This window comes from Limanda limanda, chromosome 19 (assembly GCF_963576545.1).
Source record: "Limanda limanda chromosome 19, fLimLim1.1, whole genome shotgun sequence".
NCBI classification, from domain to species: domain Eukaryota; kingdom Metazoa; phylum Chordata; class Actinopteri; order Pleuronectiformes; family Pleuronectidae; genus Limanda; species Limanda limanda.
In genome coordinates, this window is record NC_083654.1 from 7,267,549 (window position 1) to 7,294,502 (window position 26,954).

The 26,954-nt window shown below is 43.5% G+C and overlaps 3 protein-coding genes across 3 annotated transcripts in view; all 3 read left to right on the plus strand.

Annotated features, from left to right (window-relative positions):
• The window catches only part of fhod3a (formin homology 2 domain containing 3a), a 54,253-nt gene extending 35,594 nt beyond the window's left edge, over window positions 1-18,659 (plus strand). Inside the window, 20 exon segments of the mRNA XM_061093321.1 lie at window positions 139-165; window positions 1,961-2,092; window positions 2,272-2,676; window positions 3,598-3,657; window positions 4,154-4,288; window positions 5,379-5,429; window positions 7,802-8,019; window positions 9,870-10,193; window positions 11,302-11,990; window positions 12,738-12,878; window positions 14,112-14,270; window positions 14,386-14,568; window positions 15,501-15,620; window positions 15,939-16,100; window positions 16,304-16,494; window positions 16,595-16,799; window positions 16,930-16,953; window positions 17,227-17,437; window positions 17,588-17,752; window positions 18,553-18,659. Coding sequence (XP_060949304.1) covers window positions 139-165; window positions 1,961-2,092; window positions 2,272-2,676; window positions 3,598-3,657; window positions 4,154-4,288; window positions 5,379-5,429; window positions 7,802-8,019; window positions 9,870-10,193; window positions 11,302-11,990; window positions 12,738-12,878; window positions 14,112-14,270; window positions 14,386-14,568; window positions 15,501-15,620; window positions 15,939-16,100; window positions 16,304-16,494; window positions 16,595-16,799; window positions 16,930-16,953; window positions 17,227-17,437; window positions 17,588-17,752; window positions 18,553-18,659 — 3,709 coding nt within the window.
• Window positions 18,660-20,093: 1,434 nt separating this feature from the next.
• Window positions 20,094-21,690, plus strand: LOC133026182 (glutathione S-transferase A-like). Its single transcript, XM_061093048.1, has 6 exons — window positions 20,094-20,261; window positions 20,830-20,895; window positions 20,988-21,093; window positions 21,191-21,309; window positions 21,381-21,466; window positions 21,558-21,690. Exons 1-6 carry the CDS (start codon window positions 20,094-20,096, stop codon window positions 21,688-21,690), a joined length of 678 nt encoding a protein of 225 aa, XP_060949031.1.
• A 659-nt stretch (window positions 21,691-22,349) lies between these two features.
• LOC133025806 (glutathione S-transferase A-like) lies at window positions 22,350-26,518 on the plus strand. The gene is made up of 6 exons (XM_061092564.1): window positions 22,350-22,614; window positions 23,163-23,228; window positions 23,798-23,903; window positions 25,703-25,821; window positions 25,899-25,981; window positions 26,068-26,518. The coding sequence occupies exons 1-6, from the start codon at window positions 22,447-22,449 to the stop codon at window positions 26,198-26,200; spliced, it is 675 nt and encodes a 224-aa protein (XP_060948547.1). The 5' UTR covers window positions 22,350-22,446; the 3' UTR covers window positions 26,201-26,518.
• The last annotated feature ends 436 nt before the right edge of the window (window positions 26,519-26,954 follow it).

Sequence of the window (26,954 nt, forward strand, 5' to 3'; positions counted from 1 at the left end):
CAGAAGTTAAAGGTTGTCACAACAGCAGAGGGAAGGAGGGGGGTTGCTTTTCAGCAGGTATAATGAGTGATTGTGATGCTGCAAACTCCGCTCAAGAGAGAAAGGCTGACTATCTCATACCTCCACTTTCCGCTCCAGGGCTCTGTCAGGTTGCCTTCCTTCCATGTAAGTTCAAAGGTCACTGAAAAAAAAAACAGTCAGCTGTTGACCGCTGTGACATCCTGTCTATATTTTCCTGCTCCTCACCTACATGCTGTAACAGCTATGTCACAGTGTGTCCCTTGGGACTTTAAGCACTTTGAGTGGGTTTTTTTTGGTTCTCCAATGAATCACTGGTGCTCAACTAAACAAAATAAAACTGTTCCCAGTAGCCACACAAGCCTTTAAGGTTTCAAACATGTGCATTAATAAACACAACAGGCTTCGGTGCTATGCATTAATGCACAAAAAGGAGAATTGGGAGCATCTGGTGCTGTTTACTCTCAGGTAAATATTTCTTCTCTGTGTCCTCTCATTCACTGTCGAGGATCTCTCACTTCTGTTACATGCCTCCTCCTTCATCTTTAAGCTACAATGAAGTATCAGGGCAAAAAGGGAAAAAAATCGTCATCCTTTTGAGATTTCAAGCACGAAGACATTTTATTACAAGACAAAAGTTGTAATTATAATATTCAGGATTTTAGGAAATCAAGCAAGCAGCAAGGAGAACTCTTATTCGATCCAATTACACTCCTTCTGGATTTAGGTGAAACAAATTCCTAGTGATGTTTTCACTGGATTGTAATCGCCCAAATTTAACAAATTGTTGATATCTTTATCCTACAATGGTCCCTTTGTATTCAAATACTTTATATTTACATCGGGGAACTGGTCCTCTCTACGGAGACCCAAACTGGACAACCTGTTTGTATGACCTGCTGCCACAGGTTTTCTTTAATGTTTGGAAGTGGAGGGTGAGGTGAGGGGGTATTCAGCTGCAACATGCATCTTCACCACTAGATTATTACAATATTATTGCCGTAATATTACAATATTTTACTTTTACGACTTTTCCTTGTAATATAAAAACTTGATATAAATGTTCCCTTTAGATGTCCTTAATACTTCGTCATACTAACATTCTGGCAGGGTGTAACCGGACCAAATCAGATTATGTCCCCATGCCTCAGCGAGTGTTAAAGCAGTACGTGTGTGTACGTGTGTGCGTGTGTGTGTGTGCAAACCAGGGCACCTGTTTCCCATTGAAATTAAGTACAAATGTGGGCAACTGTGAGAATTTTTTACCATGTGGGTTTTTGGATGACGTGAGTTGTTGAGACTATCCTGCTTCATATTATGCATGCACACAGAAAAACAAACACAGCCTTTATTGGCCATCCCCGTTCTTCACACAAACACATGGGTCCGGTCATGTGGAACAATACCTGCAGCACACGGCAACTCAACTGCATCCAGGCTCATCTGGTATCACTACACAACAGCGTTTGGCGACATTGATCCCAAGTCAGTTGTTCAGCCATTGTGTGCTCCCCTCTCACTATTCCTTAGCCTCCTGCCTGTCGTCACATTCTCTCCTCATGTGCATGTAAAACTAACTGGAGGCATGGAGTGTGTAATGAGAAACATTCAGCCACCCTTTCTCCTGATTCAGTTTTGTGTATTGGCTCGTCTTAATCCTTTTGTTTCTCTATCACTTTATCTCCATCTGATTGATGCCATGTCTCTGTCTTGTCGTCTTGGAACAAATGTTTGTGTGGTTTGCTATTGTGCAACTGCTATCATTATTTCCACACATCAATCCTCTCATCTAACCCTCCATCTCTCTATTACTTTGGTTCCATCTCTTCAAAAGTGTGGTAATTTCTACTTGCATGCCATTCTCATGTATCGCATCATCTTTCACTCCATCCTTCCTTTACATTTTCCACTCAACCATTCATCCATCCACCCACCGCCACAGAGAGGAGGAGTGTGAGGAAGGAATAGAGGAGGAGGACGAGGAGAGTCCAGTGACAGAGTCTGACTCCGATGAGCAGGAGGGGGCTAATACAGTGTCTAATCAGACCACCCCCAGGTATTCTAGGACATAGTGGTAACATGGAAATTAACTACTGTTGTCTGTTGTTTATCTGGTGGGTTTGATCTCCTTGTGATCAATGTACATAGTGGTATTTAAGTGCATTACCTTGCAGCCCTTAATCCTGTTAAAGGGCTTCTCCGTCATTTAAGCATTCATCCATGTATCATCTCAATCTATTCCTCTCTTCCTAGCCCAGCTAGGCATCTTCCATCCATCATTCATAGAACAACCGTCCAGTCCATCACCATCACTTCCAGAAAGGGGAGTATAAAGGAGGAAGAGAAGAGGACTCAGATTGACTCACCTCAAGCATCCACCCTCTGCTCCCCCTCTCCTCCGGTTTTCTCCCCTCTCAGCCCCCCATCCCAGCCCTCCGTTCTGTCCACCCTGCTGGCCAGGAAGAGGTCTGTCGTCACCGTCCCGGCTACCAAAGAGGTCAGCCCACCGTTGCGTGGCAGCTCTCGGACCTCCCCCGCCCACATGCCCTACCTGCCCCACTCGCCCTTCCACCTCTTCTCCTACGACCTTGACGAGGAGCAGTCACCACCGGCTCCAGTCAAACCCAGTGCGGAGTCACCCAAAACACCATCTCCCAGGTCAGAGGGACAATGGTCAGAGCTCAGTGTCCCATGAGAAGCACTGACTACCTTTCTCTTACCTCTTTGACGTTGCACTTTTTCACTTTCCACTTCTGTTTCTGCACCAACTTGGATCTCTTTGCACCACTTGTGTCATTCATCACCTTCACTTCTCACCAGTTCCTTTCACTTCTTTGACTGCTCGGCTTCTCACTTTCAGTCTGTCTGTGCACTTCTTATTGTCACGTTCGTATCTATTTCTTCTTAATTCTGCCACTATGTTGATGTCCAGATGTCTCTTGATCTCTTCTCCTTTGTATCTGTATATTCTTCCTTTCTTAGAATCTTTTTATAGAAAGCGCTATTTTTTCATTCTTATTTTCTCCATTCACTGTCCTCTTTAATAGGTGTATTGCACTGTTGAGTTGGGTATTTCTCATGCTGGGTATATTTTTTTAAAATATTACCTACATGTCACTGATACACAGGGATACTTTGCCATGATGCTTAAAATACATGCAAAATGTATTCTTTGACACCTTTGCTACATACTAATATTTCACCTCCTGTTTTTTTGCATGTGGTACCAGACTCCTGAGTCATATACCTGTAGCTTAAAGAAATGAAGTTGCCGCCCAACAACGCTTGCTAAATGAGCTGTCAAAGATAAATATGTTTTAGAAGTGGTCTTGATGTGAAGAGAAACACCTTGCCTGGAGTTTCCCAGAAACACACATGAATAAACACCACAGCAGTTACTAATTAGGGTCACTCTAGTGTTGCACAAACATTTTATCCCCATTACGTAACAAGGTGTCACATTCGTCTCTCCCCACCAGTTTTCACACTGACTAGTCGGTCAGCGTGGTGTCGGGTGAATGGACGACTGGAGAGAGGTTGCTCAGTGTCACACGTTTTCTCCCCTCTTCTCTTACTCAGGAATGGAGGTTTCACGTCCTACTCCTCCCTCAGCAGTCCCAGTACGCCCACCACCTCCAGGTGAGAGGACCAACATGTGCCTGCACATGTGCATGGAATCATCCCTAAAACACACACTCTGGTACTGAAAACATGTTCACATACATGTGTGAAGACATGTGTGTTTGCATAAACAAACATGCACAGAGCTGATCTGTGTTCAGTCTCAGGGTGAACCCATTCTGAATGTGATCTCATCTCTCTGGTTCCTTAATTTAGAAGCTGCTTTAATTTCATGACATTACAACATGATTAATGATGTGTTAAATTCATAGTTACACATATACAAGCTCTGATCATGCCAGGAGCACATGTTGTGTTCACAAACAGATTCAGCTGGTTATCTTCTCATATTGCATCACATTGGTACAGCAGATTAAAACAGATGAACAGTGATGTGGCAACATCATTGAAAAATAATAAATTAGGATTTTATCTTGTCATCGTAATCCAATAGCCATGAATAACATTGGTGTAATTGGACATTTTCAAATTATTTTCTTGTTCTCTCCCTCAGACCTGCCCTGGGAGGTCTCCTGTCCTCCTCCTACCGACAGCACCAGGAGTCTCTGGCCGCTGAGAGAGAGCGCCGCCGTGTGGAGAGAGAGGAGAGGCTGCAGAGGATAGAGCGGGAAGAGCGGAACAAGCATAGGTGAGTCAGTGCTGGCTTTGTGTTTGAAATGACCCCAAACAGTTTGAGATGAGCGAATAAATCCCATAAAGACAGTATAATTGATGGAAATGTAATATGATAACTCGATTAAGCTAGAGGACTCACAAAAGACCAATAAAAAACAAGAATTATCAAACTTAAAAAAGCAGAGGCCAAACTGTCTCTATTATGATTGAAGGTCCTCAAACACAGGAACATAAAACTTCCACAAAGCAAATTAAAAATAATATTTCATGGGACCTCCCCTGCCTTCTAGGGTCATTCATCTCCACCCTGAGGCTACAAAGATGGTCCTGGCGTCCATTAAGTTGTTAGGCAACTATAGAAGAGCCCAGAAAGAAACAACCCAGCTAAATATTATTTATATTTCTCCACAATATCATTTGTGGACACATATATATATAGGAAGAGTTTATTGAACATTAATTCACTTAATTAAGCTATATAACTTTAGAGGTTGTGGTTTTTCAGATTTGTCTTGAATTTAGATGGAACCAGTCTAGTTATTTCCCCCTGTATTCAAGCTAAGCTAAGCTAACTGATTGCTGGTAGCAGTTATGAGTGTCCTCTCAGCAAGAATATAATAAAGTGTATTTTCCAAAATGTCAAACTTTCCCTAAGTTTCCCGAACTGCAAAAAAAAGCAACCATGCATTAGTGGAAGACATGCATTAGTAAAGTGAATATTATTATAGAGGCAATCGATTGCTATATAATGAATTACAATAAAGATGATGTAAAGGGTTAAAAAGAACTCAAATAACAATCCATATCAAGAAAAGGACAAGCATGACTTTATATGGAGAATATAAAATCATTCAAGAATCTATAGTGCGTCAAAAGTATGCATGAAAATCTGTATTTCATATATATGAAAGAGAGACTAAAAGAGTATAGAAAGGGACTTTATGAGAAACATATGAGGATAATGTGTTACAGCAGTACCTTAAATGCTTGATGTGCATGACATGCATACATGTGGTGCATTTACACTGGCAGGTCTACAGAGAACAGACAGGGGAAGGCTACGATTGTTATGCTTTTAAATTCTGTTTGTGTGTCTCTTTCAGCCGCGACTATGTGGATAAAATGGAAGAGGCCCGACATGCACGCGAAGAGAGGTAAGTGTGTGCACTAAATCGAAACAACACACATTCGGAACAGCTGAACCCGGGGGTGGGGGGGGTGGGGGTGGGGGGGATATGCTTGAGCCAGTTGTTTGGGAAGCTCAGTAATAGTGTAATGTTTTCAGGTTAAAAAGGTGCCCTCCGCTGCCAGAGGCTTGGGGGGGGGGGACGCTTAGCTGGATCTTCTCTTTTCCGTCTGCCTGTTTTCGTCGCTCTCGAAAGGAGCTGTATTTTAACTGCTGCCTTCTGCCTTCTGCCAGGGGCCTGATTGCTTTGGCTTCATGCTGTAAGAAAATCAGATTCCAGGATTCATCAGGCTTTCACACAGAATGACCCTGGACACACACGCACACACACAGACACAGTTTTTACTCAAGCGTTTATCGATTTAAACAGACACAAGAAGAGTTTTCATATATATTAAAGCTATGTTTGTCTGCAGATGGGAATCACAGGAAGAAAGAGATTTACTGAAGAGGGTATGTGAGGTCACAATCAGATTTAGGACTGAGCCTGGACTGATAATAACTGTATGAAAGCCAAAACCAACACGATGATCATCACAATATTTGAAAGTATGAGGAGGTAAAGCTCCTGTTTCCTCTTATTCTTAATCTTCTCCCTTTCCTACGTTTGCTTATTTTTTATCTACCGACACTCAACACTGTGCATACTGGGCATACATCGCTTCTTCTGTTGGCTCAGACAACTTTCACCCTCAATTTAAGTTCAGCTGATACAATGATGCTAAAAGAAATAAAGCGAGACAGAGGGAAAGACAAAGACAAGATACAGCACAGTAACACCTGCACAAGAACTGCATGGAATATGATGTCCTCACGTCACTGTATCCACTGTTAACTGTGTGCTTACCATAGACTGTTAATGAAAAGTGCTTAAACGTGCAATACTGGCGCCAAAAGACCCCTGCATCGGTAGACTGCCATTCAAAAAACACCAACAATTCTCTCATGAAGTACTGAGTCAAAATGATGTAAAAATGAACAAGATATTAAGGCTCAAATAGCTGTAGGTTAGGGGGCGTGGCACCTGTCGTCTTGGATGATTGATTATATTTCTGGACCACAGACTTGTACAAACTTAGGTTGGACTGAAACAATCCCCTAAGTGTGATGCAAATACCTTTTATTTATTAAAACCTGTGAAATAGGGTTTACAGTACTTGACTAAATCTATTGACGCTCCGCTTTCATCAGATGTTTTATACGGTGGTAATATCAGGTTAATATGTGATTATGCATTGATTCTTAGAGTAATTGTAACTAATTGGACTAATTATACATACATAAATATCCATAAACACCACAAGACTGGCCTCTGAAGTTTGTTAAAAAAATCACTCAACACAACTTATTTATTCAGCGTGTGAGGACGTACAGCACACCGAAGGTTGTGCTCCAAGTTCAAGTGCACAATACACAGTTGGCTCACTCACTCCATTTCAACAACACACACACATATTAGTATCCAGTTTCTTCAGCCCTCTGAAGTGGCCTTATGCTAATGAACTCTGAACAGAAGCTCCACACATTCATGGTACGGTGGGAAAGAAGGAGGGCTTAGAGAAACACAGACAGAGAGCGAGAGAGAGAGAGAGAGAGAGAGAGAGAGAGAGAGAGAGAGAGAGCGAGAGAGCGAGAGAGCGAGAGAGCGAGAGAGCGAGAGAGCGAGAGAGCGAGAGAGAGAGAGAGAGAGAGAGAGAGTTGACTCAGTGCCCGAAAGCTCTGTTCTGGCCGGCAGGTTGAATGGTAACGTTTTGTAGAGGGAGAACAGGAGGAAGAAGAGAAAAAGGAAGAGAAATGAAAAAGGACGAGGATGATGGAGGCACATCTTGAACAGGTTTACTCTGATTTACTTCTGATGTTTGGCCTTTCTGCAGCCAAACCTACATGAACTTCTCCCCATCTCTCTTACCCTTCTTCTTTCTTGTCATTCTTCTTTCCCCTCTCACCGTCTTCCTTCCTCACACTCGATGGTGGCATGTTTGGACTGATGAGTGTTTGGCTGCAGAGGAGAGGAGGGGAGGGGGGAGGGTGAACCTGTAGACAACAGGAAATGAGTGATGAATGTATTGATTACTTTGTGGACTATTAATGGGGTAAAGCAAATAAGTGGCATTCACTTACATTGTAGTGTGTTAAGATGTTGGGCAGCTGTAGAGGAGTGCTTTTAAGGTAAATACAGCAGGTTGGAATTTTGTGATGCATTCAGGTAAACTGGCAGATTGGTAAATATAGTGGTTTAGTCTTTATATAGTTGTGACAGGCAAGACGGCTGGTGCATCATCTCAAACTTTGTATTTTTTCACCTGTTTTATTCTCAAACTGCTTCTCCCTCCGTCTTAGGTATAAGAATGTGGAGCGTCTAGCATCGGAGGAGTTTGAAAAGGAGCACGTGCGGGTCTCGAGGACTCGCCCTGACCTAAACCTGCCTTTTGCGCCCTCTGAGGCCTGGCCCTCGTCATCGCGCAGCAGCACCCCATCCTCATTTGCCTCCCAAGAGGACGCAGAGGTTGACCTGGAGGGCGAGACCCCCTCCACCCCCTATACACAATCTGAGACTGGTAGGACAACTGAGAACACCCAGATTAACCATTGACACAGTACGGATATGGCTGTTATTAACTAGTTAAAATTTGCTCCTCCTGCTAGTGCGGCTAGCTCTACTATAAAAAATAAGAATCTAACCTTTAAATTCTTATTTGTTATAGTAGCGCTACCCCATACTTCCCAGTTAATTACTTTATGGTAAATGGAAGGCCTATAGTGCTGTTCCAATCTTAATCGACCACTCAAAGCACATTCACGCATATATTCATACAGCACTTCCATACACAGCGCTCTAACTTTCACCCACCATTGCTACACTGTCGACGCAGACATCAGGGGCACTTTGGGTTCAGTATCTTGCCCAAGGACACTTCAGAATGCAGACTGGAGGTGCCAGGGTTCAAACCATAAACTTCTGGTTAGTGGACGACCCTCTCCATCTCCAGAGCTGGTATTATAACAAGTGATGGGAGTAGAAACATTGAATTCAATTTACCTTCTAGGTTGTTATCTTAAATATTTCAGTCCTGGTTTATTTGGTGGCACCAGGATAAACAACAGAGCTGCAACTGGTGTGTTCGTTTATAGTTCAGCCAAACAAAGTCAAGTTTTAATAAACAAGACAGTAATTGGAACCGCACTCAGATTTCATGCTTCACACACTGCGAGTGGTTTTTAGTCGTCAGTAATAGACAACAGCAGGGGCACAGAAACTGGAGTCGTGCTGATAGCTCATATTTAACACTGATCTGCCGTTACATGCGACCATGTCTGATGTATTTTTGATATACGATGACTCTCAGTGCTAAAGCTGGATTACATGCATGTTCTCCTGTGAGTCCCGATTGGTTGTGGAGTCAGTCCAAAGTGGGAATGGTTGACTCTGCCACTAACAGTGAAAATAACAATATATAGAGAATTAATGACTGAATGTATACACAGTGCATTTGATGGCTGTTGCTAAAAATATGTTGCTTCAAAATACTTTCAAATCTGTGGGTTTGGCTTCAGGAAAATCCTGAGGATTATGATTTAAATGTTGCATTGTGCGGAAAAGAGACCTTATATGACTTTGGATTCTACCGGCTGAAACTTATAATTAAAACCATAGGGTCACCGGATCAATTCCCAACAATGTGCCCCCGAAGCAATCCTTCTTAACCGCAATTTTTTCAGCTCTGCTAGCCTGCTGTTTAAATGACCAGGCAGGTGTGAGCAAAAGAGCGAGCGGAGAGACGGATTGTGGAAAATATTGCAGGAGAGCAGAACGAGAAAGAAACACAGAACGAGGACGAAGGGTGAAAGGGTCAGGTGGGTTTTTTGAAAGGGCTTTTTGAAAAGTGTGATGCCAAAACATCTCGTGTAAGAAAACAGCCTTGTGTCGGCGTCCATGCACAGCCGTGAGCTGAGGTACTGTAGGTGAGTGTATGAGGCCTCAGAGTGGCGTGTTATTCTAACCCCGCCTTCATCACTGCACAGACTGTGCTGTTGAGTAACGCGTGTGCCCCACGTACGTGAGTGTGTTTTGACGTAAACAGGAACTTAATTCTTCATTTCCTGTCCATATCCTGGTCCTGTGACAACCCGGCTTTGTGTAGCCGCCACATTTTTTGCATTGGTGTATGGGTGTGTTTTTGTTTTTCATGTTAGTGTGTGTGTTATGATACAGGGGTTTCCCATGTGCCAACAGTGGGACCTTTAAAATCAAATGCAGCCATGTCACATGTTTCAAACAGTATTTCATTGCAGTCGTACAGAAGCTTCTGTGTGAATGAAGGGATCACGTTATCAATTGAAGAGATAAAGATGGTAAATCACGGTCTTAAAGAGGAACTGTAAGTAACACACACTTTTTTTATCACAGGAGAGGCGGATGACTCTAGTGCCAGTGTAGAAGCGGCGGGACAAGAAGCTGAGGCGGCCGTTGAGGACGAGGAAGAGCAGAAAGAAGAGGAGGAGGAAGAAGAAGAGGTGCGGGAAGAAACGCCGGTAGAGAAGGAGGAGACAGTCGACGAGTACGAGCAGGAACCGGAGAAGGAGAGAGAGGAGTTGGAGGAGGACAGCGGCATCCTGAGCGACAAGGAACGGCAGAATGAAGAAGTAAATGAGAAGGACAACTGCTCGGCCTCCAGCATCTCCTCTGCCAGCAGCACCTTGGAGAGAGAGGAGAGGGAGAGCGCTGAGGATGGTGGGTAGTTTTTTTTACTGCAAAGCATTTGATTCAAGTTAGTTTCCAATTGGAGGAAACTTTGAGTTATATTTACAACTTATTTACCTAGTTTACCTATTAACCCTAACCCTAACTATTTGAGAGTTTTAATCCGATGCCAGTGCAGTTATCCTTCAAATTACAAATGTTTACCTCATGCAACGAACTCAGGGATCATTTTTGTGAAAGGATCCACAGAGCCAGGTTCTTCAGTCTACCATTACTGATCGCTAAACTATAAATTAATTACATTCAGACCTGGGATTAATATTCGTCCTGAGTGATACCATCACAAGTGGTCAGTGATAAATTCAGGTCTTAATGCGGCCGAATGTGCTCTGATATCCAATCACTCAGAGAACACTGGAGGTGGTCCTGGACTCATGTGGACGCATTAGTTTCCTAAACGTTAATGCGTCATGAGCTCCTCAATATCCATACATCGATTTTGTTTTTAGCCACAACATTAACACTGACCACCTCATAATGATTGATACTTTTCTTAAATTTGTAAAATATTTCTTGGTAGCTGCTTGATTTAATTAATTCAGTCCCTGACTCTACTCACTCTCCATCTCACTCATATCTGTAAACTCAGACTGTGTTAATACAACAGTTTTGGTCTTTGTGAACACAAATAATGTTCGTGATATTTGCATATAGAGCAGGGAAGAGACCGAATCTCTCAGGATGGATTTTAAAACAGGTCTGAACAGGGCCATTGACTTAGAGACTGAATGTAAAGTACAATTGGCTGTTACCTGCTCACTGTCGATGCTGATGCAGATCAAGTGGATCTTATCTGTGCCTCCTATATTTTCAGACTTCATTGATACTATTACAGATGAGAGCATACTGGTGTATCGAGAGAATGTGAAAAGTGCACAGAACTTACAAAAGTGATGTGTAGAAAAGGTCAAAATACATAAGGAAACATACACAGGACCTCTTTCAGCATTAATATTGGACAATAAACGAAGAGTAAAATACATGACCCTTGGTTAAATTATTGTTCTTATTGTACTTTAAATGTTACAATGGTAAAGTTCTACATCTTTTAACATCTCTCTTTCCATCTCATTGTCAGGCTTCAAGGAGGGAGAGGTGAACGAGCAGAGCAGCAAACTCCTCAACAGCAAACTCTTCATGCTGGACATGCTGTACTCCCAGAACAAGAAGCCCAGTGATGAGGAGGAGGAAGAGGAGGATGTAGAGAAGGAGAAAGAGAGAGGCGAGGGGGAGGACAAAGAAACCCAGAAGAACGCTGAGGAGCAACTGGGCAATGTTGAGGAGGGCAACAACGGTGCTGACAAGTCAGAGAGCCAGGGCAGCATCCGTCAGTTCGCTGAGCGATTCGGAAACTTGATTAAGGACCTGGGAGCAGCCCACCCTAACCTTGACGCTACCGCCCACGAGCCCCCTCCTCCTCCACCCAAGAAGGAATCAGACACAATCTGGGACCAGCTCCTGGCCAGCCCTCGAGAGCTGCGCATCGGGGACATCAACTTCACGGACCTAACGGAGGACGATGACAAGGACATCCTGGACGCCGTTTTGATGGGCGGATGTGGCGACCTCCCGCCCCCGCCTCCTCCTCCGCCCTGCTTCCCCCCGCCTCCACCCATGATGGGTTGCTGCCCCCCACCTCCTCCCTTGTTTGGGATTATGAGGCCTCCACCTCCTCCTTGCTTTAGTTCCACAATCCCGGTGCCTCCACCCCCGGAGCCGCCTCTGTTTAACAAGAAGAAAAAGACAATCAGGCTCTTCTGGAGCGAGGTGAGTCAAGATTTTCAGTAACCAGGTAAACTAAGGCTTTTCATAAAACTTTGAAAATTCCACAAACATTATGCAGAAGATGACAACTTGAGTTCTTAAATTATATAATGACATTCACTGGTGCTGATCTCCGTCATGGCAACAGCATTCATAGAATCATTTCGTCTTTATCAGTTTGTCTCCAAAGCGAAAGCACAATGTCTTGTGTTGCTGCTGCAATATTGTATATCGAGCTGACTTACAGAGTTTTTCATTTGAAAAGTTGTGAACTGTGATGTCACTCTGCACCGTAGACTGTTTATAAAAAGCTCAGCGCATAACGTCCAGAACACCAAAGTGTCTCTGGAGCATGATCAAGCTAACAGCCCATTGCAAACAGTCAGGTTCAGAACGGGCACTGCACTAAGGATAGGAAATTACAGCAAATGATTTCACTTTAACAACCATTAAACTATGGTGAGCAAGGCATGCAGACATTCAGGTTCTCTACACCTGGTGGAATCAAGTAATTTAGGTTTGTCAGTATATAACCTATTTTCTTGGTTGGGCAGATGATCCTGCAGGTCAACATGAAGAGTTCATTAAAGACACATGTTTCTATTAGCCTGTTAAGATTAAGGGGTCATCAAAGTCTATGACTCACTCACTGTGTTCCCTTTGCTGCTGTGATTCCTTGTTTCTCGTTTACATATGTTATTGTGGGAAATGGGAGTCTCATATATGTCTCTGCTTAATGTTTGTGAACAGGTGCGTCCGGCAGACCCCCAGTACAGAGATTATAAGAGAAGTGGCGACTCGTTCTGGTCAAAACTGGAAGCGGTGAAGTTGGACACTGCAAAACTGGAACACCTGTTTGAGACAAAGTCAAAGGAAATGCCAGTAACAAAGGTAAAAACCATCTGTTGTCCACTACAATGCTCTACAATATAATAGAGGAGCTGTTAGTTATTAATTATTAAATTATGTAACATTCAAGTGGTGCAGTGATTTCAAATTGTGACACGGTGCCCAAAGGTGGTGCTGTCATACCAGAATAAATATTTGATCTGGACGTCAACTACTGTACATCATCATTGGGTGGTCATGTGTTGTGGCACCATCATCATGATTTCTGCCGTTTCATCACGAACACCCTTGATGTTGCCTGTCACACAGCATTTAGGTTTGGCGTCCATTATCTCCAGTACTCGAAAGCTGTTGTTTTAAGGGTTAAGTGAGGTCATGTGTCCTGATCCCGACTGGAGCAGGGGAGCGTTGAATCCCTTGTAATTCTCACAAAGCCTTTAAATAACCAAAGTATGGTGTCCTGAACGAGTGGAGCTGAAGCCAGGCGTCTCACACTTTGAACTCCTGAGTCGCTGCTTCAAGTAAATATGACAGTTAATGAGAGAATCCAAGTTTTAAAGGGATCTTTAAAATCCCAGCAGGTTGTAGGTCAGGTTGTAAGTCAGGGCGGGAGGTAGGATGCTCCCTCATCCTCATTTGGAGCCAGAGTTTTCCGGAGTAGTGATCGTGATTAGTGAACGATTTGGCTTCACTTTTGGGGAGCCGTCATGTCATCATATGAGACAAACAACCCTCACAGTTTAACCTAAGCTGCAAGACAGTAAAACACAGGTTCGAAACCAGAGCCTTTCTTTGAGGCAACAGTGGTAACCACTGCCCCACTTTGCCAAGTTATTATCTTATGTCTTATGTATCGTAATAACATTAAGTTTAACCTGAGACTTAGTTGTGGCAGAGTTGTACTCTAATATAAATGAACCCCTCTCCATATTATGACTATGGTAAATTTCCCAGAGGCATAACCACGTCTTAGCATCTTCTCTGTTACACTTTAATGAGGTGACATTTTAGGACTTTCTTCCAATAATAGCTAATGATAGCCTCGAGTGCTGGCAAAGACATGGCTGAGCAGTGACAACATGTCTGCAGACTTAAACACACATACAGTACAGACCTAACCTGTAATGGTATTTCCTGCTCTTAATAAGCGTGTAGTTCCCGCTGCATTGAGTGTAACCGGAGTAACGATCCCTCTAATCCTTATGGGCCCATAAAGAGGACCACACAGAGGAAGACACCCAGCTTTGACCCGCTCTCTGTGTTTCTGTGTCCTAGAAAACGGCAGCAGATGGCAAGCGTCAGGAGGTCATAGTCCTGGATTCCAAGAGGAGTAACGCCATCAACATCGGCCTGACGGTGCTGCCGCCTCCTCGCACTATCAAGACGGCCATCCTTAACTTTGACGAGTATGCGCTCAACAAGGAGGGCATAGAGGTGAGAGATTTAGGTCACGGTTAAAAAGGGAGCAAGTGATGATTGAAACCTATCTTTCATTTCATATATGACACCCATGTTTTCTCTTATCCCACATATCTGTCTTTGTCCTCAGAAAATCCTGACGATGATCCCCACAGAGGAGGAGAAGCAGAAGATCCAGGAGGCTCAGCTGGCCAACCCCGACGTCCCGCTGGGCTCAGCAGAACAGTTCCTGCTCACTCTGTCTTCCATCAGCGAGCTCTCTGCCCGACTCCAACTCTGGGCCTTTAAGATGGACTACGAAGCAACAGAGAAGGTCTGTTTAAACATGGGACAGTGCTTTTATCTGTTAAAAGTGCTCTGATTATATTAAACTATAAGAATCTGTAAAACACTAGATTTCTCATCATCAAATGCATATTAAAACCTTACTTTCATACGCACTAAGTGAATGTGGTTTTAATAAAGCAGAAAGATACTGTAGTGAAATGAACTTTGAACCATAAAGGGTTGAGTAAATGTGCAGTGCATGTGTACATGTGTGTCTTTTTCACTCGTCAGAAAGTATCAACAACCCTCTCATTGCAAGAAACATCCGCAAAGCATCAACATAGTTACATCATAACATCATAACAAAATATGCAAGCTTATTAGCAGCATCTCATCCTCGTCTTACCCTGGCACACCATGTTTTACTCAAGTGAAGAATGCGTCCAGGAGAAGAAGTTCAAAGCCAAACCCCTGAGAATGAGAAACATCCCTTGATGTCCCGTAAATTTTACGACTTTCCACAGGATGCAATTGTCTTTCATCTCTCCATGAGAGGCACGAAACCCGACCGCTTGTTCCGTAGAGCGATGTTCCCGACTCGGGTCTGTGGGACGGTTGGGGCGAGGGCGGTTTAATGGAGGGCAGCGTACCGCGCAGGGACACAAACAAAGACTCATAAATACGTGCACACGGGTAAACAAAGGGTACGAGTACATTTGATAGTGAAGGTTTACAGACGCAGAGACCTTTAAACAGCCTCTCATGACCTGAAACAAGAGCAGATGGTTCACGGCTGGAAGAGGAGGCGCACCTGTTCACATCTTGTATCGACTACTTGACTAATGGAACAAACGTTTTTGAGGTTGACTCAACTAATTATGTTTGTGTGTGTGTGTGTGTTTGTTTGTGGGTGTGTGTGTGTGTGTTTGTGTGTGTGTGTGTTTTTGTGTGTGTGTGCGTGTGTATTCCTCCTCTCAGGAAGTGGCGGAGCCGCTGCAGGATCTGAAGGAGGGGATGGAGCAGCTGGAGAAGAACAAAACTCTGCGCTACATCCTCTCCACGCTGCTCTCGATCGGAAACTTCCTCAATAGCACCAATGTGAGTCATGACCATCATCTTCCTAGCTCATAATGACAAGGTTCCTTTCTACTGCACTGATTGGTAGTTATCATTCATTTTAATGAAGTGTGAATGAGCCAAGTCTATATTTTGTTGATACAAATTTACATCACATATTAGAACCTGTACTTTGATATACCTCTAATACAACCTCAGTCATTACTACTTCCTATATCATGAGTTTAAGTTGTTTTCACATGTATCTAAAGCCCTGAGGATTCTGGTTGATGTAGAAAATTGCACAGAATTAAGTATTGATTTTTTTTTTGTAAGTAATCTGTGTCTTCATGTGTCCAGGCAAAAGGCTTTGAGTTGATGTACTTGGAGAAGGTTCCAGAGGTGAAAGACACGGTCCACAAACAGTCTCTGCTGCATCACGCCTGCTCTGTGGTGGTGGAGAACTTCCCCCAGAGCACAGACCTCTACTCCGAGATCGGAGCCATCACACGTTCTGCAAAGGTATGATCCGCATTCACTACTGAAAAGCTTGTATGCGCATACTAGATTGAAACACTACGCTGTACATACGTTTCAATTATATTTTTTGCTTGAGAAATGTGGGTGATAGTAACTGACCTCAAATTGAAAGTTTGATAATAATAATAATCCTTTATACGTCCCACAAACAAGTCTCTTATTTGCTTTATCATCTCCTCCATCAGGTGGATTTCGACCAGCTGCAGGAAAACCTGTGTCAGATGGAGCGCCGCTGCAAAGCCTCATGGGACCACCTGAAGGTAATCGCCAAGCACGAGATGAAGCCTCAGCTGAAGCAGAAGATGTCCGACTTCCTCAAAGACTGTGCCGAGAGGATCATCATTCTCAAGATTGTCCACCGCAGGATCATCAACAGGTAGCTCCCCTCGCAGCAACGTACAAACAAACAGAGAACACTCAAATACTACGACTAGAGATTCAGATTCAATGTCCTTTCCTCCTCCTCTGTCCCCCAGGTTCCACTCGTTCCTGTTGTTTCTCGGTCATCCGGCCTACAGCGTGAGGGAGGTCAGCGTCCACAGGTTCAGTAAGATCCTCAGCGAGTTTGCACTAGAGTACCGAACCACCAGAGACCGCGTGCTGCAGCAGAAGCAGAAAAGGGCCGACCATCGCGAACGCAACAAGACCCGGGGAAAGATGATCATTGACGTCAACGCTCCTGTGAGCATCACACACACAGCCTCCCTCGTACAGAGACACACTCTTCTCCCAAATCTTGCTGCTTTTCTCACTTTTCCCCTTTATTTTCTTCTATCTGTTCTTTAACTTTCACTCTTTCTTCCTCCTGTAGTCTGATGATGAAGACGAGAGTGAGGTATCAACATGTGTACTGCCTGCATATCTGCATGTCTGTGTGCGTGGGAGTGTGTGTGCATGCATCCAGTAACTGTTACCAGAGACGTTAAAGTTTCCTCTTCACTTAAAATCTGAGTGAATCAGTCAATAAGAAACAGTTGAGACTATAATCTTTACAGTTTGGATGTGTTCCTTGATGTCTCAGGTTTGGCATGGTGAGGTCAAAGCCAAAAATACCTTTGATAAAAGCTGCCAAATTCTTACTCTCTTTCATTCTGTTCCTCCCTGTCAGTGTGGTCGTCATGGATCTAGCAGCAGCACCAGCGCCCCTAGTGGCAGCCAGGAGAGCGAGCAGCCTCAGGGCCTCGGCCACACAGAGGATGCTGCAGAACACGAGAACATGAAAGCGGTGCTGAGAACCAGCCTGAGCAGCAGTGACAAGGAGAGCAGCGTGGTACCGGGGCTTCGCACACGGACAAGGTCACGGCCTGCACGAGGAGGGGGTGGAGGAGGAGGAGGAGGAGGAGGAGGAGGAGGAGGTGAGGGTGACAGGAAGTTCCTTCCAGCATGACAAAGATAAACACACAGGAAAACAAGAGGCACAGATCTTTAAATTGATTTTCTCCTCATGCCTCTCTTCTTGTTAGGTTCAGGTCGCAGTTCGCTGCCGAGGACTCCGGTCGTGGAGGACACTCAGATCTGTGGAGACGACGCCGCAGACGAGATCATGGAGCGCATCGTGAGGTCGGCCACTCAGGGTCCAGGAACCAGAGCTCAGCCCAGAGAGAGGAGGAGATCCAGGGCAAACCGCAAGTCATGTAAGACCTGAGTGATAAACCTATTCCAAAATAATAATCAAACTGTATCAGTATGAAAAGTAAACAAGTGTTGTTCAGTGACAGAAGAAGCGACTCTAGCAACATTAATCCTGGATAGTGTACCTGTCAGCTGTAGAATTTATTATATGTTGTCATCAGGGTTATCTTTAAAGTTTTAAAAGAAAGCCTGCATTAAGATGCCACGGTCATGACATTTGACAGAAGCAGACACTTGGTCTAAGGAAACATTGCATTTTGGGAAATGTAGGATCCAGCGTAAAGTGGCCACCGAACAACAAAAACGCCGGAGTCATTTCCCTACGTATACTGGTGCAAAATAAAAGATGAGATCTCCTGCTGCATTTTAATACTTTATTAAGTCGTATTTAAAATCAACTACAAAAGGACAAGTTTACTGCTGAAAAACAAGCTTGTGAACTTCCAAGCTAGCAAGATGACAAAAAACACAGATGCTCACACAAGGTTGAAAAACTGTGTCTCTGATTTCCTGCCACTGTTCACCTGTGACTCCTGCACGTGGTGTTCTATACCCTGGTGCTTATCAGATGTAGCAGCATCAGCTAACATACCTAAGGAAGTAAAATTTAGCATTTGTCGACCTCTGCTGGAGACATTCTGAGTTCCAGATGGATATTTCTCACATATGATTCCCTGTTGGTAGCACTTATAAGCACACTGTATGTATTGAGTATGTAGTATCGTATTGGACTAAAGCACCAGATTACCAGCAGCCAATGATCATGTGGTAGCTAATCGTCTCTTTACTTTTCTTCCCACAGTGAGGCGGACTCTGAAGAACGGCCTGACGCCAGAAGAAGCTCTTGCTTTAGGATTAGCCGATTCTCCAGACTCAAAAATGTGGTCCTCCTCCCCCCCACCGTCCTAATCGCTGTGGAAACATAGCGGCACATCTCTGTCAGCTGCCTGCCTTCGACACACATTACAAACAGTCGTATTCCACCGGTTACATGCCCCCTTTAGATGTCTGACAGCTGCTAATCTGATGTGTCTGAGTGAGAAAGCTGCAGCCACCATAGTGTTTTGAATGCGACACACGGAGGACGAAGTGGAAGTGAAGAGAAAATAATGAATGAAGATATGAAGAGGGAAATCAAAATGACACTGAGCTGAAACACTTTATTTATATGACCTTATTTTAAACGTTGCATTAGTCCAAAGGGATAAGTTTTGCTTGTAAGTCTCTGCAGCTGTGAGGTGTTTCATTTATTTAAGCTGTGAATTTTGGTTGTAAAGATGAACAGGGTGCAGAAGAAGCTTCATTTACTCTCTTATCCACTTTCAAACAATCGGCCCAGACGAAGAGGCTTACTAAGAATCAACCTTTGTGAGAAAGCTAAATGTTTTGTTTCTGCAGCTGCACCTTTGACAAGCGGATGGGCAGCAATGTGAAAGGTTTTAAATCTGACGTGTGCCTTTCATGTAAAAGGGACAAAGCTGTTCCTTTTCTCCATCTCCTCCTCTCATTTTATTCACCTCCTGCTTCACTGTTGACGACAATAACCTTTTTTTTTTTATGTTGACAAAGTTTCTCTCCGTATTTATTTGCAAAGCTCAGACATCGTGCACCTTACTCAGCATTAACGGTCTTTCGTGCTGATATGAACAACTGTTTCAAAACACAGGGAAAAGGAAAAGTTTTTATCTCAGAGGAACTGTTTGTAAAGTGTAAAAAGACTAAAAGATGAGGACATTTTTTAAGATTTTAATAAACTATTTGAAGGACAATGCAGAGAATTCTGCATACAAAATGTGTAAATGCCCTTGTCAAGCTGCCAGATACTGTGTGCATGTGTAGTGCGGTTATTGTTCTGTATAATTTTTGTAATTTCCTGTAGAAACTTGTATTATAGCCCGAGAGAAAGGTTAGAGGAAGAGGCTATTCTGTGAATCGTAATTCAAAGATAAAAAGACATTAAAGTTTGGGTCACTGATAAAAAATATGTGGCTCCCCGAAAAAAAGGGAGAGGGGTGGAGGAATTTGGAAATCAAGCTTTTGAACTGTGGTCACATCGAGTCCCAGCATCAAACTGTAGTGAGCTGAACATAGGACGATCTCACTTGACATGCTGTGTATACACATTCTGCAATAAAGAAAACACTAAACTCTTACATGAAAAAGTCAACGTGTCTGTCTTTCTTCTTTACTGCTTTCGCTTCTGTGCCCTTGAGCACTGAGGAGACCACGTGGGAGGGGCCGACCTTTGGATCGATGAGGTGCCATAAAGCGCACTCCCTCCTGCTGCTCGCTTCAACCTGTAGTTGTTTTGTTTTTTTGCTGAGTTTATCTGTGATTGTGTCCATGGCCAAGTCCATGACTCTGCTGTGGGGAGCCGGATCTCCTCCCTGCTGGAGGGTGATGATCGCTCTGGAGGAGAAGAAGCTGCACGGCTACAAACGCAAGGTGCTGTCCTTCGAGAGGGGAGAGCACAAATCCCAGGAAGTGCTGGAAATCAACCCCAGAGGACAGGTCGGCGTAGCATGCACATGATGATTAGAAGTACAAAAACAGGATGCCCGCTGGATAGAAGATACATTTCAGATCGCCAATATTATACTTTTTACCTCCTCCAATAAGCTGGTTATGTTTTCGTTTCACCTGCTCTAGTTAGTTGATTTAATTGTAAGAAGGATTTTGCAAAAACTAATCAAGTGTTTTCCATGACATTTTTTGGAAGTGTGGGGTTGACTGGAGGAAGATATTGATCATGGGGCGGATCCAGGGAATTTTGTCACTATCTTTAACTTTGCGAGACAGGACATTTTACAACTTTTTCATTGATTTTCAAGATAATAATTGATGGATCTTGATGAAAAAGATGTTAAAGGGACAGATGGCTGTGATGCAGATCCAATAAAAATCTGTTGGGCCTCATAGGGGAGATCTGTCGTTCTCGTTTGAACATTAAGTGTCTGACAAAGAAACATTTTAAAATGTGTTGTTATTATATTATATAACTGACCATGCTGCACATATTCCAAGCAAAGCAAATTGCTCTGCGTGATGAATAATCTTAAACCTTATTTGATTCTGCCAGCTCCCCACCTTCAAACACGGAGACAACATCCTCAATGAGTCCAGTGCTGTGTGTTTATACCTGGAGGTAAAGTTTAAAAACTAAATATGGAATGTTTAATACTGTGCATGTTATCGATGATCTTTATTTAGATTTTTCAAATATCTCTGCTGTTATAGAATCAGTTTAAGTCTCAGGGCCACAAGTTGATCCCTGACAGTCCTGCAGAACAAGCTCGGATGTACCAACGCATGATGGAGGGTCTCACCCTCACCGAGAAACTCAGTAAGATACACACTCAGACACACACACAATTGCACCAACACACTAAAAGTTAGAAAAGTACCCACTCTACAATGATGTTCACATTGCCCTGTCTTAGACTCAGTCGTCTACTACGAGTCGATCGTCCCTGAAGAGGAGCGACATGATTCTGCTGTGACCAGACACAGAGAGGCTCTGACAGCTGAACTCCAACTCTGGGAGGGTTACCTGCAGACGGTAGTGTACACACAGCGCAAACACACACATACACACACACTTGTACTGACAGCAGTGTCCTCTGCATCAAGGTGGCTGCGGGCTCATACCTGGCCGGGGGCTTCTCGCTGGCTGATGTGATCGTCTTTCCAAATATTGCTTATGCTTTCCGGTTCGGGTACGTGAGTGAGTTCAGTTCTGTCTGGAAGAATGAGTGAGCCACGCCTGCCTTTTTTGATTTCTCAGTAACCTTGTGTTCTGTCCTTCAGGCTGTCTGTTGGACGTTTCCCCAAACTGGCCAAATATTACAGCCTGCTGAAGGACAGACCCAGCATTAAAACCAGCTGGCCCCCTCACTGGGTGGCCATCCCGCAGGGTTATGACATCCTGAAGGACCTGTGAAGCACACGGCACAAAATCTTCATCGTTTTTATTGCATGTTTGTTCAACATTAAAATAAAGAAATTAAGTTGTGCTTTCATTTTTTTAAGCCCCTTTATCTGTGATGGCCATGGCCGGAGGTTTGTGTTTTCAGGTTGTGTGGTCCGTTCTTTGGAAAATTTCTCGAGAACGCCTCGAAGCAATTTCTCCAAATTTGGTACAAACATTTACTTGGATTCACGGATTAACTGATAAGAATGTGTTTGTCAAGGGTCAAGGTGAATGCAACAAAATGTAACGCCTTAGGAGAATACTTTAAAAACGTTAATGCAGACTCGCGGATTTACTAATTAGGTTTGAGTGGTCAAGGGTCACAGGTCAAGGTCGCGGTGGTTTCACAAAACGATGTTCGACAAGATGTCTCAAATCTGTCTTTGGGAAATTTTCTCACGTATTTGACCAGTTGTCACTTGGACTCAGATATAACTGATTAGATTTCATAGGTTAAAGGTCACGGTGACCTCATATGAGTCTGGAAAGATTTATGTCGACATTCAACCAATTTTATACAGTTATTCCAGTTCAAGTTGTAGTTTCTTCTTCCGGACAGGAGGTGGCAGTATGCACTTCAACCACAGCTTGGATTCTCATGAATTGAGGGAAGAACAACAGCAGATCTCTTCTTCTTCTTCTTCTTCTTCTTGTGCGTTACTCCCTGCGCGAATCCAGCAACAGTGACAGCGAAGCTCCAGTTCTCCGGCTCGACATCTCGAAACCATGGCCAAGGACATGACTCTGCTGTGGGGTTCCGGATCCTGTCCCTGCTGGAGGGTGATGATCCTCCTGGAGGAGAAGAACCTGCAGGGCTACAACCACAAACTGCTCTCCTTCGACAAAAAGGAGCACAAGTCCCAAGAAGTGTTGGATATAAACCCCCGGGGTCAGGTAGGAGCCTGGTGGAGCTATAACAGAACAACCAGCTGCTAGTGGACACGTTGAAATAAACATCAGTGACTTTCCTGCGTTAAATCTGAACGTAAATAGAACCATAATAAACCCATTAAATATTTTAAATCTATTGACAAGTTTCAGAAGAAGATGAACTTGTATGTAAATTCGTAACTACAGTACATGAACCGTTATAATGCCCGAAGTCTTCTTAAGTCATTAAACTCCGTTATGACTTTATTAAATCCCCGTTATTAAATCACGATTGTCCAGCTATTTAGCGTGAGAGCTAGCAAGATAAACTTAAACTGACTGAAACTTGAATATAATTTCTCAGATTGCTGAGTGATGGTCTTTATTTAAGAGTTTTCCTCCCAGTTTCTCTGCCTTGAAAACAACCCCCATGTTACATTTCCCCACGCAGCTAGCTGAACATGTTTTTGTTCCCATGAGCACTTGTGTGAGGCAGCTCAGCCGGTTGTGTTAATTAGCTCCCAGTAGCATTGACACTGGATTAATGTTGCCAACTTCTGTTCCTCCCTCAGCTCCCCTCTTTCAAACATGGAGACAACGTTGTGAATGACTCCTATGCAGCCGGTTTTTACCTGGAGGTGAGTGAACCAGTCCATCGCCTGAATAAAGGTGTGCTTGTGTAAGAAAACAGTTATCCTGTGTTGGACACAATAAGCAAACCCACTATTTAGAGTAGAAGTGGAAGAGAGCAGCCGACAGCATTTACATACATTTACCCTTAAAACAACCATGCTAAACTGTTCCTTTCAATTCTCAGAATAATTTCGACCTTGTCCATATCTTCTGTCACTATATTTCTTCACTTTTCTTCTCTGGGATTGTCCAGACTTGAGTAGCTTTAATTTATTCATGTGTCCTCTCTGCCTTCCAGTGTCATGTCAATCCATGACTTTAAACAACATTTGTTTGACTTATTAACAAATATTTTATTATTGTTTTTTTTAGAACAAGTCCCTTTTTCTTGCGTGCTTGAGGAATGCACAGTACAATATGGAGTCAAAAACCTTTGTTGACAGTAATGGTTGAGGGGACTGATGTTTCATTCATATTGCCTCAGATGTATGTGCGTGTGCGTGTGCGTGTGTGTGTGTGCGTGTGTGTGTGTGTGTGTGTGTGTGTGTGTTTGTTTTTTCTCTCCTAATGACAGAGTCAGTTCAAGTCCCAGGGAAACCAGCTGATCCCAGACAGCCCTGCGGAACAAGCTCTGATGTACCAACGCATGTTTGAGGGTCTGACGCTCTACGACAAACTTAGTAAGACCAATACAAATAACTAAATTAGTCGGGGGGGGGGGGGACCCTTAACTGTTGGGCGACCCCCAAGCAACACAAACCGAAGCTGACCTATTGGCTCACCATTACTACACAGGCACACACGCAAGGACACACCCCACAACTACATCTAATTTAAATGTAGAATTGGATGTTGAGGAAAGATGAGTGGTTAGAGGTGAAAATGTGTCTGATTGGTTCAGAGAGTCAGGCATCAATCAATTTGAGCTGGTAACGGGCTCCCCAAGCCAGTACCTATGATGGTTAAATAGAGAGGCTGGTGGATGAGGGTTAGGAAAAGATGGGTCAAGCAATCGGAGCCGAACAGAACTTGACGGGTTGATCAGGTGATTTCTGAGCCCGACAATAGACAATGGATATCTGAGCCAAGACTAGGGCTTTCATTCCTTGTGCTCTGTTTACAGTCAGAGTAGTTTCTTTGTTTCTCCATGCAAAACACAAACAGTGATGCTTTTCGTAGGTGTTTTAAATCCAGAAGACATTTTGGCTTATCTCAAGTGTGAATTTATATATACACAAAAAATGTTGATCAATGTGTGCTACCTCCTTTGCTCTCTACATTGACGAATTTATTTTAATTTCTTTTACAAAATGAAAAAAAAAAACACAAATCACTTATTTTTCTTTGCAAAGAGCTAAACTGTTAAAAAAAAACACTCAATGAGCCTCACTGTTGCACTGTGTGACTTTCTTATGACGACCATGGGCCCTCCAGGTTATTATTAGTCAGATCCACATGACTGTCGTACTGCTATAAATACTGAGGATCAGATGGTAATAAATCCACTGCTGAAATTAGTGCCAAATAAATGCACTATCTAGTCCTATTTGATAAATATATTAGAAACTAAAGTCACCAAAAGGGAATTAGTGAGGCTACTACTCATGATTCTCTAGTTCTTATTGTAGAAATATAAAAGAAAATATATTTAAAGAAATATAAATTTTACTCTCAACTACATGTATCCCCTCAATCTAAAATTGAATGGGCTCGCTCCAGGCCCAGGTCCCATCCCTCCACCAAGTGTGCTGAAATCAGCTTTGTATTTTTTGCTTATCATGCGATCAAATAAACAAGCAAACAAACATGTAGAAAGATAAAACAATGAAAAAAATAACTTCAGCCTCATCATAACTAGGGATGCACCGATCCGCTTTTTTCACCTCCGATACCGATATCTGAGGTTTAGTATCGGCCGATACCGATCCGATACCGATACTAATTAAACAGTCGGTTTCCCCTGGTCCGCACCAGTTCTAAGTCACCCGCGGGCGAGTTCACCAACTTTGCAGCTCCGCCGGTCCCGTTCAAACTGAGCAGGGCGGGAGATCCGGACCGGGAGCGGGACCGGGAGCCGGACCGGGAGCGGGACCCGGAGCGGGAGCCGGCAGCCCGGCTCCGGGGAGCACCGCGGCCCCGGTGGAGGCGGCTCGGCTCGCACCGGGAACCAGGGGAGAGGCGCCGGACACTGTCGGCTCCGCACGACGTGTTGCTTGCGTATGACGTCACTCACAGCGCACAGCATAGAATTACACTGAATAGATCAGCCGATATGGATCGGCCCATTGTCACCGATACCCGATCTAGAAATTTCTTCAATATCGGTACCGATCCCGATACAAATATCGGATTGGTGCATCCCTAATCATAACAGTTTATTCATGTTTAAAAATCCTATGTTTTAATAAAGGTTTGATACTGTGGATATAATCTTGTCAAACCCCAACTGGGTTTTTATTTTCTCATCTATTTGTTTTAGATGCCGTTATCTACTATGACTGGTTTGTCCCTGAGGACGAACGGCATGACTCAGCTCTCAAGAGAAACAAAGAGGCGCTGGCAACTGAACTCAAACTCTGGGAGGGTTACCTGCAGAAGGTACTGCATGTTCAGTAGCAACACAAACACACACACACAGTTGGCAAACATTAACATGTTCATATCTCTCTTTGAAGCATGGCAAGCATCTGGCAGGACCGTCTTTCTCACTGGCTGATGTGACCGTTTTTCCAACTGTGGCCACACTTTTCAGATTCGGGTGAGTTTGAGTAGAAAGGCCCGTCGCATCGTCCTGAAGTCGTGACCCGTGAACCACTAAATGTCTCCCTGCCTGCTGTTTTCCAGGTTATCTGCAGAGAGCTACCCTCAGCTCGGACAGTATTACGCTCTGCTGAAGGAGAGACCTGGCATTAAAGCCAGCTGGCCCCCTCACTGGCTGGAGAACCCCAAGGGCCAAGACACACTCAAAGACATCTGAAACATACTCACTTTTGAAAGCTGCTTCTGTTTGTAAAGTTCAAGTTTGGATTCCCTAAGCAGCCTTTTGCATTTGTTCTCTCAAGAGTTGAGATGATGTTCGAAATATATCAGTGTAACAATGGCAGAAATTAGGTTTTGGAAAAAAGAATTGTAAGAATAAATAAATAGACTGTTATTTAGATGCACAAATTGAAAGATGTAGAAACTGTAAAAAATGAATGACAAATATTTGACATTGTTAAACGTATACATATAATGTATTCATTGGACAAAGGGTGCAAATGAACAATAAATAATCTGCAGCAACACATGAAAAGAGTTTTTACTGTATATAAAGTATGTCCCATCCCCTAACATGGAGGAGCTGGGATTTATGACCTGTACTGAAACCCCCAGGAGGGTATCGTTGGGGCATATTCATCGTTCTATACAACCTATGGTTTTAGCCTTTGCGTTGAAAGTGGATCACCTCTATCAGAGAACACGTCTGATCTCCACCCATTTCCTCCATTAAACACACTACATTGTCATCCAGTATATCTGATCTACAGTTATAAGAGTATGTGATTATATGACCTGATGTATAAGAGGCTAACAGATGGTTGCTGAAACTCATTATTCTATTCAGGCCATTGTGCGACGCCACAATCAGATAAAAGGTAGTCGGAGTCTATTCATTCTATTATGTGACCGGCAGTGCCTGAACCAGTTTTCTTACCTGAAATGACATGGGCCATCATGACTGGGCATCA